Genomic DNA, 14895 nt, shown 5'->3' on the forward strand with positions numbered 1-14895 from the left:
CGTTGACTGTGCCCTCTCCTGGAAGAGTGTGGTAGAGAATATTTTAGGTAGCGGACATATGGAGTCAATATACTGCCAAGTCTGGCCAAGTGGGAGAAAATGATCTAAATGTAGATGGAAATTATTATGGTATAAAGTCTCTGTGTTCAGTTAAATGAAGGTCTGTGGTTGCAAAGGCTCTGGTTCAAAGACTTGAACTTTTGCGTTTCAAGACTTATTTTCTGCTGGCAATAGAGGAAGGGGTGTGTGTGTGTGTCATGTCTTGATGTCCCCATTAGGTGGGCAGCAGTATTATGTAGGGTATTGGGAGGAATACTTTCTGGTTAGACATGAATCATTATACTTGTACTGCTACTACATTCATTTCTATACTTCAGATCCTGTGTTTTTCACTTTGTTTAGTTGTGATTTACCAGTTGCACAGGATCAGATGTATCAAGTGTATGATTTCAGGTTTGTTTGGCTTGAAAACTCCTAATGTAGCAGTTTGAACAGGATGTCTTTACGCTCTCTTGGTCTGTGGTCTTAAGTACAGAATTTGAAGCTAAAGGCTGAATCAAGTAAAATTGAATGCCAAATTGTCCCCAAAATAGAGATTCTGACCTTGATTAAGTGATGAAACTTGGCGTTCTGCCTGTAGTGTTGCAGAATTCCCAGGTGGTCATACCTCACAGCCTGTTTGCTTTACTGATCTGAGTAGCTGATTATACTTAAATTTTGTTTTGCTCTCTCCCAATGGCTTTAGTGTGTATTGGAGAAGGGATTGCCATGTGTTGTTGAAGGGCTTTTGTAAAGGTCTGTATTGCTAAGCTCATTTTCCTGAACTCACGACAGTAGTGATGCAGGAGTGTGGTTTGGATATAGTAGGTGTTCTGGGGAGAGCTAAGCTACAGGAAAATGTTGTGCTTTTTAATTTAACTTTATTTTTTTTAAACATTGGACATTTAATGATCTAGTCAGATCATTCTGGGCTAAAGTTCTTGCTGTAAAATCAATCTATGCCAAAATTACTGCATATAATGGCATGTTGGAAACATTCTGGGAAGCAGCATCGTGTAGGTTCATGCGTTAGTGTTACATAGGAATCATTTTCTTCCATTCTTAGTCCAGTCTGTGTACTTGCTTCTAACCAGGATACCTTCCGTGGAAACTAAATGGTTCTCTTATCATAACTGAGACCCTAACTGCTAAAGCCTTCTTTTGTGGAAATGTAGCTGAGAAATGGGGCTGAGGGGGGATGTTTGTAAAAGTCAGTAACAAACAGATGAACAGTAAGATTGGGGTCAGATTTCTTAATAAGTAGGACTAGTGGGGAATTCAGGCCAGTTACCTGTTGAGTAAAAACAGCCTGTAAACACAACCAAAACTTAAATCAGCTGGGGATTCCAGTTTCTATGTTGTTACTTATGTGTTTCAGGGTGTCAAGCCAGCCAGCTTCGATAAAGTAGCAATCCCTGAAGTGAAGGAGATTATTGAGGGATGCATTCGGCAAAACAAAGGTGAAAGGTAAGTACTACCTTTTCAGATAGAGGTATGACTGAGTCTTACCTGTGATGGTACCAGATCCAGTTCCTGGGATCTTCTGTGTTATGTTGGAAAGCTAGTATTACTTCTGCAGCATCTAATCTGTGGTAGATTCTTACTCAATGATTATTTTAGAGAATGAAATGTCAGGAAAAGTTCAAATGATGTAGTAACCATCCATGTCAGTTTATTCAGAAATTCTACTGCTTTTAATAAAACTTTGACCTAGTCAGCAAAACAGTGGAAGACAATCCTTCTGGGTTCCCAGGTATTTGGATTACTTAGTTGGTTTGTTACTCTGTAATCCTTTGTTTTTCCTGTCCCTTTGATTTTTGTTGGTGTGTTATGGCTGATTATTTTGAGGGCTTTTTTATTTTTCACATTCTTGCTGCTCATTTTCATCTACATTTCTACTCAGTGATTCACTTATACCATTACAGGAGATCTGTAACTGCTTTGATGGCTTATTTGTGGGGTTTATTTTGTTTTCAGATTTTACATAGTTACTGCTTACTGAATGTCCAATTTGAGAATGCTTTAGCCTTTGAACCTCCTTTAGCCTCCAGCTGTTCTGTTCAGAGCTACTTTTGTCAGTTTATGGGTGTTTATTAATCCCCTTCTATTAATTCTTGAAGTTCTACACCTGATGGCATTGCTGTATATTTTTAATTTATGGGTTTTTTTCTTGGTTTTAAACAATCTCTTATTTTTTCCCCATTTTTACTTTTGTGGCTGCACATCACTTACTTCTTGCCATTTAGTTCAAGCAGTTAGCTTTTAGACTAATACTGCTAATGCTGTGCATATATGCACATAGATCTCTTGTACCTTTAGGACAAAGCTGGTAACTATGCCAAACAGAACGCAAGTTGAAGTGGTTCAAAATAGTATCAAATATGAAAGGCATCATGTGGTGCTTATCAAGTGCTGAATTTACTAGATGAGGCTTTTGATAAGATCTTGAAATTGTGAAATATATACTTGGATTACTGTACTGATTTAGGGATGAAGAGTTGTGGTGGATCTTTATGTTCAGTAAAACCAACTGTTTCTTCAAGGTTTCTTATCGCTTTAGTTCATATATATATCCTGTTCAGCTGGCTTAAATCTGTTGGTACTGCTGCTGACCAACGTGTCATGGTGTTTTTCTGGTACATCTGCTGCATTTTGTTTCTCCATCATGCTTTTAAATAGACATATGAATAATAGGCTGTCAGGTAATTTTTCGGAGAAGTGTGAAATGTAGAGAATAAATTCAGGAGGTCATGAGGCAAGAACATGCCTTAATATTTTAGGAAAACCTAATAACTGTGTGTGCTTTCTACATTCTTTCCCAATATGCTAGATATGCTATTAAGGACCTTTTGAATCATGCTTTCTTCCAAGAAGAGACTGGAGTACGGGTAGAACTAGCAGAGGAAGATGATGGAGAAAAAATTGCCATTAAACTCTGGCTGAGAATTGAAGACATAAAAAAACTCAAGGGCAAATATAAAGATAATGAGGCAATAGAGTTTTCCTTTGACTTGGAGAGAGATGTCCCAGAGGATGTAGCACAAGAAATGGTAAGTGGTGAGGGTGGTCTTACAAAGCGTCGGAAGTACTGGTGTTTTCTGACGGTGAAGTGTAGTCTGTCAGCTGCTGCCTTTGCAGTTGTTACTGTCTAGAAATAAAACAGCTTCAGAAGTTTGCAGATGAGAAGGTAATGCCAGAGTGGGAGCTTATATTGTAGCACTACAACAGTGGCTGTCTATGACAGTCTGAATTCTGTGAATATATCCTCCTTCAGGTGGAATCTGGCTATGTCTGTGAAGGGGATCACAAGACAATGGCGAAAGCTATCAAGGACAGGGTGTCTTTGATAAAGCGAAAGCGAGAGCAGCGTCAATTGGTGCGAGAAGAACAGGAGAAGAAGCTTCAGGAAGAAGGTAGTCAGAAGCAGCAGCTGGAGCTACAGCAACCGTCAAGTGCTTCCCATGCAGGGTCAAAGCATCCGCCATCTGTCACTGGTACTACTCCTGTCCCCGCTACTTCAGCATCGGTTTCTACACAAGTGGAGCCTGAAGAACCAGAAGCTGATCAACACCAACAACTGCAGTTCCAGCAGCCCAGTATATCTGTTCTTTGTAAGTGTCAGTTGATTTGTTTAGAAACTCTTGCACTTACACAGTTCTCCTCCTTAAAGTTTTAAACTTCTGATGGGTATAGCAGTAAGTATCTTAAGGTGTTGCTGTCTACCGCTGTTGTCTGCTGAGGAACATGAGCCCACTAGAAAGCACAGCAAAATAAGATGCATTCCTATGCCTTAGCTGAGTCAAGTCTTGGCACAATTCATAGTCCAGTGTCTTAGCACAAAATAATTTTCCGTTGTTTTAAGTTCATACAGAACATGAATAGAGGCACCTGAAGCATGAACACATGTCCTAGTTTTTGCTGGCCTCCTATAAGGGACAGTATGCTTTGGCCCTGCAGAAGGCTGATACTCTTGCACCAGTGCAGTTAGAGCTGTTAGGAACACTTGTTTGAATCCTTGGTAACTTGTGTTTAAGGTGGAAATGAGGTTCATGTACACGCAGTTCAGCTCATAATTTCCTTACTGAAAAAAGGTTTGATTTTTCTGTTTCACATACTATATATAAAAAAAAAAAAGAACTCATGTCTTTAACTTTTCCTCCTCTGCCATCCCTACATTTGAATCAGTATTTGAAAAATGATGGTAGATGAGAACTTCTGTATTAGAATGGTGAACTTAGAAAGCAAATTACTTTCTACTCTTTAGGTAATAGGTTTTTAGTTTCTCAGCTATGCCTACATCAGGTGCATCTGCTAGCCAACACAACAGACCTGTTTTATACATCTGTATAAAACTGAATAAACATAATAATTAAAAAAACCCTGAAAGATCATTTGTAACAATGTGAAATTTAAGTTTTTATTTCTAGTCTAGCCTTTTATAGGAAACATAGTTTACTGTTAAGTATCTTCCCAAGGAACTCCTGAAATCACTGATTTTTCTCAGAGCCTAGGGGAAAACATATTGGTAAGGAATTACTATATTGAGGAAGGGGAAAATTTTTTTTTCTAACCAAACTTAAATATTACAAGAGGGTAAATGCTGATAAGGTCCATGTTACATGGCACAAACATCGATCTAATATTTTATTATAGCTTTAAAGTTGTGAATTCAGACTGCAGTTCTTGAAATGTGTATCTTAATCTTTAACTTCTGCAGCTGATGGGACAGTTGACAGTGGCCAGGGATCATCTGTTTATACCGAATCATGTGTAAGCAGTCAACAGACTGTGTCATATGGTTCCCAGCATGACCAGTCAATCTCAACAGCTGCAGCCCAGGGATATGGAGCTTCAGTTGGCCAAGTGCAGTCACAACAGCATGGAGGATATCAGCCACCTGCAGCGGTAAGCCAAAACCTAAAGTACTTCAAATGCATGAAATTATTTGATTTTGTATTTCCTTTGAAAGGTGAGCGGGAAGTTTGCTAGGCAATCTTCTGTGTATGTTTTCTTTTGCATGTGATGCAAATTCTGCATGGGAGTAGTGCAGGGGCTGTTTTTGCAAGGTGACTGAGTCTAGGTGGGGATAGGAAAGTGCAAGGGCATATGTGTCTTTAAAACTTTTATTTAATCTTGCGTGCACTTAGGAGAGTGATGGGTTAGGGGTTTTTTAGTAGATGGAAGTAGTTTTGTTATGACAATACTATCTCATGAAAGTAAGCGTATCTCACTTGGGAAGGTGTGTGTATGTGTATATGAAGTTCCTAGGGGTGAAGCCGTTGGTTTGTTTTGAAGAAGGGGTTAGAATAATTTGAGCTACTGTATAAGTATGAAATTGTGTGTGTTCTGTGAGGCTTTGATTACAGATTCTGCAGGTAAGATTTTTTTTTTAACTGTTATAGAATGCTGCATGTGAGAACTCTGGAGTGAAAAGACCCCTCATCCTTGTTCCCAGTTTTATTTCTAGCTTGTGTTGATTTGCTCATCAGTTGCCATGTGTATTCCTTTTCCCTGGAAAGTCTGCACTGGGCACAAATACTTTTCCTACTGTGTTCATTTGTATTGCCCTTTTATTTTGTCATGGTTTTTTTTCCTTGGTATGTTTTTAGATCTAAGTATGAGAGTATGCAGAAATCTATTCTAACTCTGGAGTAGAACTTCTGCTACTGTTACATTGTCTTCAGTGGTGCCCCTTGTCACTTGTTTTTTACACAAATAAAAATCTAAACCTGAGAGACATTATGGTATAATGTAGTAATAACATAAGGGAGAAGATGTGACACTTAAGACTGAGAGTCCTCACTTTTTTCGGTACTGGTGGTTTGTAGGCTTTATTACAGAATTGTTGGTGTTACTAGCTTTTCGGAAAACATGCTGATTTCACTCACAAGCAAAGCGTCTCCATGTTTTTCAAAGGCACTTAACCTGAAGCGTGTGGTACTGCTAGTCCTTTATTAAATGGGGTTTTGATCCCTCTAAATAAGCTCTTGTGCTGGGTAAGCCATATTTTCATGTATGGTCATATATTGGACCAGAAGCCGTTTCACTGTCTTGGGATGGCTAGCTTCCAGGTTGAAAGACCATAATCTTTTGAGAGGGGATGGGAGAACAAGCATATGATAGAAGTACAGTCAAGCTGCTTAATTCACTGCTAAAATGTGCTCATGCTCTATGATGAAGACAGTGGTACTAGGAGGTTGACAGAATGGAGTAGAACACTACAGGAACTACTAAAGGTGGGAGGACAGGATGACAAGTCAAAATGATATTGACAACTGGAGAGATGGCCTTAAAAAGAAACAGAATGCAGTTTAATCAGGACAAGAACAAAGTTTGTGCTTAGACAGGAATCAGCTACATGAGTACAGGATGAGCAACAACTGACTAGGCAGCAATTCTGGAAAAAAAAAGTCAGGGATTACATTGGACCACAAGCTGGACATGGTCAAAAACATCATACTGTTTTGAAAATGCAAACATCATGTTATGTGAAACAGTTCTTCTGCTCTTGGCAATTGGTAAGTCTATCCTAGACACCCTGCTTGAGCAAACTCGAGGGTGAACTGGAAGACAATTCAGAGGAGAGTGACCAAAAGAAACACCACCAGAAATACAGAAAACATGGTTTATGTAGGGAGACTGAAATAGTTAAGCTGAACCTATGAAAGATGAGCTTGAGGCAAGAGAAAGCATTAAAGGCTGCTGTAAAATAGGAGAAGGCTAATCAGATCACAACACTGTTGTCAGATAGAATAAGAGATAAGCAGCCCAATTTGCAGCATGGAATTGTTGTTTGGAAAGGGTTTGGTTTTTTTCCTAACTAACAAGGACAGTTAAGTACTGCAGTCTCCATCACTGGAGATGTTTCCAAACAGTTTAGATAAATTTATCATGAATGACATGTATAACTAGTTCTGCCTTGGAACAGCAAAGGCTATGAGTGAAGTATTTATTTAACCCTTTGAGTTCCCTTATGCCCTTCTTCCAATTTTTTGAGCAGTCTAGCAAGATTTCTCACATGAGAAATCTTGAAAACCAGATCTCTACTGGATATCTTGGTGTTTTTTTTCCCTGGAAGTCTGTATTTGATTTTAATTTCATTAACAAATTGTGGATTACATCTGTAAGAGGCCTATACCATAGGGAAGGAAAAGTTGCAGTTGAAGACTGCCTCTTTAAAACAACATCTTTCCATTCATTTAGAAAAACCACAATAAAACACACCACACCAAAAAAAGCAATAGCAAAAAAACCTTCAACCAACCCTCAAAAAAACACTGCAAAACCTAATTCTAATTCTTACAGTTCGGTTGGATTTTGACCTGTGGTCTTCTGGATTGTGGCAAGATTACAAAATCCTGATGCTTTTATTGGCCCAGTATCTGGAAAATGCTTGTCTAAGGCTAATTTTACTGTATTTTCCACATGTTAAAGAACCCTTTTTTTTTCCACAACTCATGTAGAATATGTAATGTTTAAATTTTTATGGTAATGTTTTGGTTAATTAAGCCAGCTGCATACAGTTAGTCCACTTAATTCAGGCAGGGAGGTGCCCAAGCAGAGAGACTGGTGAGGTGATATGTGTAAACACATACCCAGTCACTAAACTAAGAATGAATGTTTGAAAGCTCATCAGTATCCACTCAGGGCTGCTTTTTTTTTTTTTTTTTTGGTCAGACTAACAGATGCTGTGGGTACACACAGTATGGGCTGCACCATGGCCCCAGAGAAAAAACTCTCTCCTGTCAGTTGTGCTTTCCACGTGCTTCTTGTAAGGGTACTAGGGAACATCCAACACTGAGCAGTAACCTAAGGCAAACGGGTCCTCAGAGGTGCACACAGCCTGTTCCCAGTGTGTGTTGGCATTCATTCAGCATTCTCATATCTTCTTGTACTCGTATGAGTCAGTATTTGGCCTCTCATTATGTGTGTGTTTCTTTTCTACCTCATTATAGTTTTTGCTGGTTTGGTTACACATTTTTATTTTTTAGTGTTCAATTCTTAACTTTTGTTTTCCTCCTTTAGCCTCAACGTGGTCGTAGCATGTCAGTTTGTGTCCCCCACCTTCCTGCTCTTCCCTCTATGTCCTGCATCCCTCTCAGTGCTCCTTGCACCCCACCACCAGCGCTGTCTGCACCTCTTTCTCCTTTCTACCTTCGGACTGTCCCTGAAGAAACCTTTGCAGAAAAGCTTTCTAAAGCCCTGGAAAGTGTCCTGCCCATGCACTCTGCCTCTCCACGCAAGCATCGACGCTCCAGCCTGCCCTCCCTCTCTGTCAGTCCTGTATGTGTTACCATTTGCCTCCTGGCACAGTAAGATAAGTTATCATTAAATACATCCCAGGCTTTGGGCATTTTTAAAATGAGAAAATGAAGAGTTGATTCCTTATTCCTTGCACTGTGCTGCTGGAATGTTGATTTTTTTTTTTTTTTTCCTCCTGTTTTTCTGGAAGCAGTACACATGAACATTATCAAACAGTGGCTGACCATATTTTTTTTTTTTTGTATTTTAGGATAGTATAAATGTAAATTACCCAGTTGTATCACAGAAGGTAAAGGGAAGACTAGTTCTCATCCCCTGAAGTCAGAAGACCAGCTTTTTATTTTCCAACTTCAAAGCACGCATTGAATGTTAATCCAGCCTTGCACAAAGCAGCCAGCTTTTAAAGCTTGGTTACTGTGGCTGGTTATTTTAAAAGCTATGGCTAGCTGTACTAGTGATATTGGAAATTCAGAGTACAAATACTTTTGAGGATTTTTCTGTAAGTTTTAATTGGAAATGCCACTTCAACTGCTTCTTGATGGGAAGAAGTGATAGTTTTGTTTCTCAAAGTTAGATGCAAGATAGCTTGCAAGACAGCAGGTAGTTTCTTTTCAGTTTTGGGCTTTGTTTTACACAAAATAAACTTTGAGAAACATTTCTTTGTAAATTAAGTATGTAGAACCAGTTTTCAGAATGTAGGAAGAGTTCTTAATCCTGTAGGACCTTCTTACTAGTATTGGTCAATATGGAAATTTGCTGCTGCTTTTCTGGAAAAAAGGGGCTGAGGAGAAAGAACAATGTGGAAACAGCAACTTGAAAAAGTCATAAATGCAATCTAAAAGACAGTACACTTGCAGATTTTTTTTCCCTTTAGGGTAGATAGTACATTGTCTTGGCATACTGTAGACAGAGAGGAAAAAATGCGGAATTACTAAATTATTTGGTATTCTTACACAGAACTCTCTTTAGTGATATTATCCCAATGAATCTTAAATAAGTTGACCCTCATCTGAAGTAGTACATCAGATGGAGTGGAATTGCCAAAGAACTGCTGTTACTAACCCTGTGAATTTCTTATTCTCCAGGTCAGAGTTAGGTTTGTTTCAGCGAGTGCTAATTTTCTGTGTGAAAAGGTATGATCAGAAGTGATCAAAGGGATCAAAAGAGATGATCAACTAGCAGAATCCAGAGGCTTTGCAGTTTCCCCCACAGCTGTGGGCTGGAATGGTTCAGTTTTGTCTCCATAAAAGGTTTCTCTTTAGCTCACTGGATAGCATACAGGACGTTAGCACTGTGGTTTTGTGTTGGATAATACTAAGATTTAATGTCATTTTATCTTCTAAGTGCGAACCAGAGGCTCAGCATTGTTGCTGCTATCAAGTTCTGAATTCTCATATTCCCCATATGGCAGTAACCTCAGGGGTCTGATTGGATTTCAAGCACTGATTACAATGGATAGCCTGTAACAATAAATCTCATTCCATTGTGGGGAGCAAAACTGGGATTTTTTTTGTTAATAATTGGAATTGGACTGGAAAAGCAGCTCTAACACAAGCAAATATTTCCATTTGTAGCTACGCCTGCCATGGATGTATTTAATGGATATTTGACTCACCTAAATTTCCTAAGTATTGTATGTTTTTGACCATGAATTGAGTAGTCATTCTATAAAGTTACTTCACAGAACTGCCTAGTGAACTGTGCATGTTGACGTGCTTTCACTTTTAATGTATGAATTACTTGTCTTGTTCATGTCAATACAGCCTCAGCATCCGCGTGGGGGAACACCAACGTTCCCAGATTCACAGATATTTTTCCCAACCGTTCATGAACGGCCGGTGTCTTTCTCACCACCACCTGTCTGCCCGCCGAAGGTGGCAGTTGCTCAGCGGCGCAAGAGCACTTCATTTTTGGAAGCCCAAACTTGCCACTTCCAGCCATTGCTGAAGACTGGCCAGAGTTTAGTTCCACCTGGTGGTAGTCCCACCAATTGGACACCAGAGGCATTCGTTATGCTGGGCACAGCAGCTCAGAGAGTCGCTGGAGAGCCTCTGCATGTGCAAGTTAATCCCGTGTTTGAGCCAGCTCCTGTCCACAGTGACTATAGATCTGGACCAACACCTCCAGAGGATGCTCACTACAGAATGCATCCAGAAGCTGTATATTTGGTGGGCATGCACTATCCATCACAGGTATCGGAGCAGTATGATCAAGTAGCTTATAACTCTCATGTGACTGAACAACATATGAAGCAGGTCTCTGAGTCAAACCATGGGCAAGGTGGTCCTCCACAAAGCTCTGTGTTCGACTTTCAATTGGGGCAAACATACCTGGCAAGACATGTTCAGAACCTGAGGCTGGATTCTGGGATGGGTCCCCTTTCTCCATTATCCAGTGTTTCAGCTCCTCTGAGTGCAGATCCTGCTCAGATGACATTCCACCAGGTATTTGTTCCGCACTCTGCCCCGGCTGTGCTCTCTCACAGTGGTGATGGCAGAGCGAGCTGTGTCTTTGAGTTCCATGTGCACACACCGACTTCTGCTTCAGCAGAAGGGGCAGTTTTACCCCAGCGGGTCTACAGAAGTCGCCGGGGCTCTATGGAGACCAGTCAAGAGGAATCCACTCAAGGCATAGGGTCGCATGGTCGGCTTCAGCCTGTGACAGAGGAGCAGTGTAACTATCTTGGTCCTGAGTTAGCAGGTCCCAGAGGAGGCTCTGCCAGGCGGAGCTGGCCGGAAGGAAGCCCAGAATACTCCAGTGATTCCTCACAGCTGACTTCCTCTGACACTGGCGATTTCCAGTCTCCTCCCCCTACAGGGGGGTCATCTTCTGCTTTTGGTTCAGACTTCTCATTGCCCATTGTTCAGCTGCCTCAGAAGGTATTGCAAGAGTCGCAGCTCTTCATCTGCTTCCCCCAGGGAGCCTCGACTCAGCAGGCCTTGTCCACCTCGCTTCCATCAGGACCACCTGCACTCTATCCTCAGGTTACAGGAGCAAACCCTTCCAGAATTTCTCTGCTTTTTATGAGTCATACTTTGCACTTAAACAGGAGCCTTGCTCTCAGACTTGCTCCATGTGGTTTGAAGTATTGGCATTCATGGGGGTGTCTTTCCACCAAGTCAGTGGTATGCCAGGATCTCTTTAACTTACCAGGTTACAATGAAATAATGAGGCATCAGCAACCACCTGGTCTGTGTTCAGCTTCAGCTGAAATCCTGGTAGGGCTTTTGTGTTAAGGGTAGCAAGTGGTCAGTGTTCCTGCTGGCACTAGTTGTTCTTTTGGCAAGAGATAGCTGGAGTACCAAATTGGCTTTTAAACACTGATTTTAATGAAATTTATCTTCTCCACAGTTTGAGTCAGCAGTGATAGTAAAACTTCCTTTGTGTTTTTGTTGCTGCTCCTTAGCAGTTTAATGAGAGTATGTTATTCAGAGTTGAACTTTCGTATGAATGTTACATTAGATAACAAGGTTAATTTGGTGACTCTCCAAAATGCAAGAGCTATTTCTAGGCTTCGGGGAAGAAAGTGGGAAGAGCGGTATGTGTGCATGGATTTGGAAACGTGCTTGCAGGATCATTAAAGAAGCTAAACAAGCTGAGCAGGAAATTAGTGGCAGAAACAACTGTTGCTAATAGGTACTGCTTCTTTATAAGCCTAGAATATGGCATCCTTTTAAAAAGCAAAATTTGAGGCCTGAAGCTTAATTTGGAAGCACATGTTTTATCAGTATGTAAAATGGTATTTCCACTTGCAATAGTCAGTAATTCGTTTGTACGCTGTGACCGAGGTGTATGTGTTTATACATCGTGTCTGCACTTGTAGTCTGAAACTTCTCGTAAGTGAATTTTCTTGTGAAAGAAGATTTACTTTAAGTAGATCTCCCCTATTCTTTCTGTGCTTGGAATTAGAGGGTCTCTGACATTTCAGTTACTGGAGTATTAGCAACTTTGGGATTTATGTGAAGGTACTGGAAGGGAATCATTTTGCTTTTTCTGGTAAGATAAATAACTAAGTACTTAAGGCTTTCTGTGTGGGATAATAAAGGTATTTTATTAGAGCTGAAACAGCTTTAATCACTAGTATAATAGATAGTAATTTCTGTGCTGTAGGAGAACTTGTGGAGTGAAGCTGCTATACAAGAACTTTGAAAACTGTGGGGATTGTTTTTTCCATAAACCATCTTTGTTAAACTTCAGGAAGTGATTTCTGAGGGATTAAAATACATCTGGAAAAGACAGTAAGGGATCACGGTTATATTCTGTAAAATAAGTTCTGGGATCTCTTATCTCTAAGGCACTAAAAGATCAGAATTTGAAGCACAAACTGAGTCAATGTGAACAGATGTTTGTAGCAGTGGGATATAGTCGTAAGTTTAGATGCCAGCCAATAAGGGTCTCAAGGCTCTAAAAAACAGCAAAGAAAAAAATGGTTCTTCTCATTGGCAGTCTGCTTTCCCCAAAGTTTCTAAATTAAAAAAGTATGTAATCTTATTAAATTTGTTCCTAATAGACTTCTGCAAGCAGAATGATCACAGCATTAAGGAATTATAGTAGATATTTCTGATACAATACGTATGCACCAGATATGTTTCTTGGAAAGGCAGTTCATTTTACGAAGTGGTGCATGCTCAGGGAACTCATCTGGAAGTCTTTGTCTAGCTGTCTCCCGGGAGCTGATAAAGAAGTATAATTGTCACAAAAATAATAATGAAAATCCATTCCATTTTTCTCTGCATCTTCCACCTTCATTTGTATGCCACTCATCCATTTTTTTCGTTGCTTATTCAAAAATTCTGTCTTAGCTAGGATGTGAGCCCCTGTATTCTTCAATTCCCAGTTCTTGATAGCCTTTGAATGGTAGTGAGCCTGGAAATGATTTCTAGCTTGTATTTTGACATGCCTCTCAAAGGGAACTCATGACGTGTACATGTACTGAGTGCTTTGTTATTGGTCTAGAATTCTGTGTATCTTTTGATATTTTTTAACAGATAGTTTTATTTCGTTCTAGCTTCCTTCTATCCCCCACCTAGCTGTGTTTAGAACACATGTAAAGGTAAAACTTAAAGCCTCTATTTCCAGTTATCATACCCAGGCATCCTGCTCTTAAAGCATCATCAGTGGAAGACGAAGCTGGTAGGCTGATCTGTCTCATGTTGAGGGCTGTGTGGGTTGCAAAGACTTTCTGTATTGGTTGCTTTGAAAGACTTAAAGTGGAGTTCAGTGCTTTTCCAGATTGTTCTACTTTGTTCTGGTTGTTGTAGTGGAATTTGTCCAAAGGGACAGCTAGAAACCTGTGCCAACCAGATCATTCCAGGCAGAAATGATTTTAACTGCCTGCTGCAGAAACCGTAGGGTATTTTTAAGCTGACTTTCTGTCTTTTTTTTTTTTTTCCCCCTCCTCCAGACACAGGTGCAAGGCCAGCCAGCCTCAAGCAGTGCATCGGTGCCATCCCAGCCTACCCAACACACTCAGCAGGTAAGAGCGCAGTTCCTAAACCTAGGACTCAAATACTTTTAGTATAGGATTTTGACGATTCTTAAGAACAGTTGACTACCTCGGTCCCCCTTTCAACCCATAGTTTTGGGCAAAAGCAAAGGAATCTTCTGGTTCTCACTCAGTCTGAGTGCTATGGGATTAACTTAATTGGCTTTCTGAAATTTGTTTTTAGAATCATGTCAATGCTTGTTTTCATATGCTTGTCTTCCCAATTTCCACCTGAGCTTGCAGTGGTAGTCCGATTCAAGGGGGGCATGTCAGGATTTGCAACTTAGACTGTCTAGACAGGCAGACTTCACTGTCATGATTTCTTCTAACTGGAAATACTGTCTTCAGCAACATCCTCATCTTATCTGCATTTTCTTCCTTTATATGATCTTCATTCTTGTTTTCACAGGTGAAATAATTCTGTTGAAAGATTTGGTCCCGATAATGGAGTTGTATTAGTAATGCTAATAAGTAACTGCTGAAGCTTAATTGACTCAGCATACTCAGAACCACCAGTGATGTCACTTAACTGAGGGAGTGAAAAGTAGAATTTAAATAGGATATGTGTTAAAAACTTCTGTGGGGGGGGGAAAAATAGCTTCTGCCTCTTCTTTTCCCTACTACAGAGTGCACAGCAGCCAGCCTCTTCCCAACAGCCTGGACAATACCCGCTGCAGCAGCCATCAGTTTCTGCTGGTGCAACTCCCACACAAACTGTTTCTCAAACTCAAACTTCACAGATTATGCCAATGCCTCAGGCAGCAGCTGGGACACAGGTAAACAAAATTCTTTCCAGCAGAAGATTCTTCTTCACAGCTGGCAAATTCAACACGCTGCTACTTCCACTTTTGTCATCTCTTCTAATAGTTCCAAAACATTCATCCAGTTATTAGTATTCTTAGTCTATTACAACTGTCAATTTTGTTAGAAAATGTGTTGGAAACCCATTCTTTCACCACATGGCAGTCGTGAGTAATTTGAGGGAGGGACAGCACTTCCATGCACAAAGATCTTTAAATTGTCAAAAATATTGTGAGACATACTGATAAATGGTATATTATGAATGGATTTTCAGGAGTTTGTCACTTCACTTCTCTGCTTCCCATACA

The 14895-nt window shown here is 40.2% G+C and overlaps 1 protein-coding gene across 11 annotated transcripts in view; it reads left to right on the forward strand.

The window, feature by feature from the left end:
* WNK1 (WNK lysine deficient protein kinase 1) overlaps positions 1-14895 on the forward strand; it is a 104815-nt gene that overhangs the window by 57397 nt on the left and 32523 nt on the right. For 10 of the 11 annotated variants that reach the window (XM_056340442.1, XM_056340438.1, XM_056340440.1 and 7 more), the window contains exons 5-11: positions 1418-1506; positions 2870-3089; positions 3314-3650; positions 4757-4944; positions 10065-10493; positions 13706-13777; positions 14413-14562. In XM_056340442.1, the coding sequence (XP_056196417.1) occupies positions 1418-1506; positions 2870-3089; positions 3314-3650; positions 4757-4944; positions 10065-10493; positions 13706-13777; positions 14413-14562 (1485 nt within the window). The remainder of the gene's footprint in view (positions 1-1417; positions 1507-2869; positions 3090-3313; positions 3651-4756; positions 4945-10064; positions 10494-13705; positions 13778-14412; positions 14563-14895) is intronic. The other variant, XM_056340439.1, reaches the window with a different exon arrangement.

This window comes from Falco biarmicus, chromosome 5 (assembly GCF_023638135.1).
Source record: "Falco biarmicus isolate bFalBia1 chromosome 5, bFalBia1.pri, whole genome shotgun sequence".
In the NCBI taxonomy this organism is placed as follows: domain Eukaryota; kingdom Metazoa; phylum Chordata; class Aves; order Falconiformes; family Falconidae; genus Falco; species Falco biarmicus.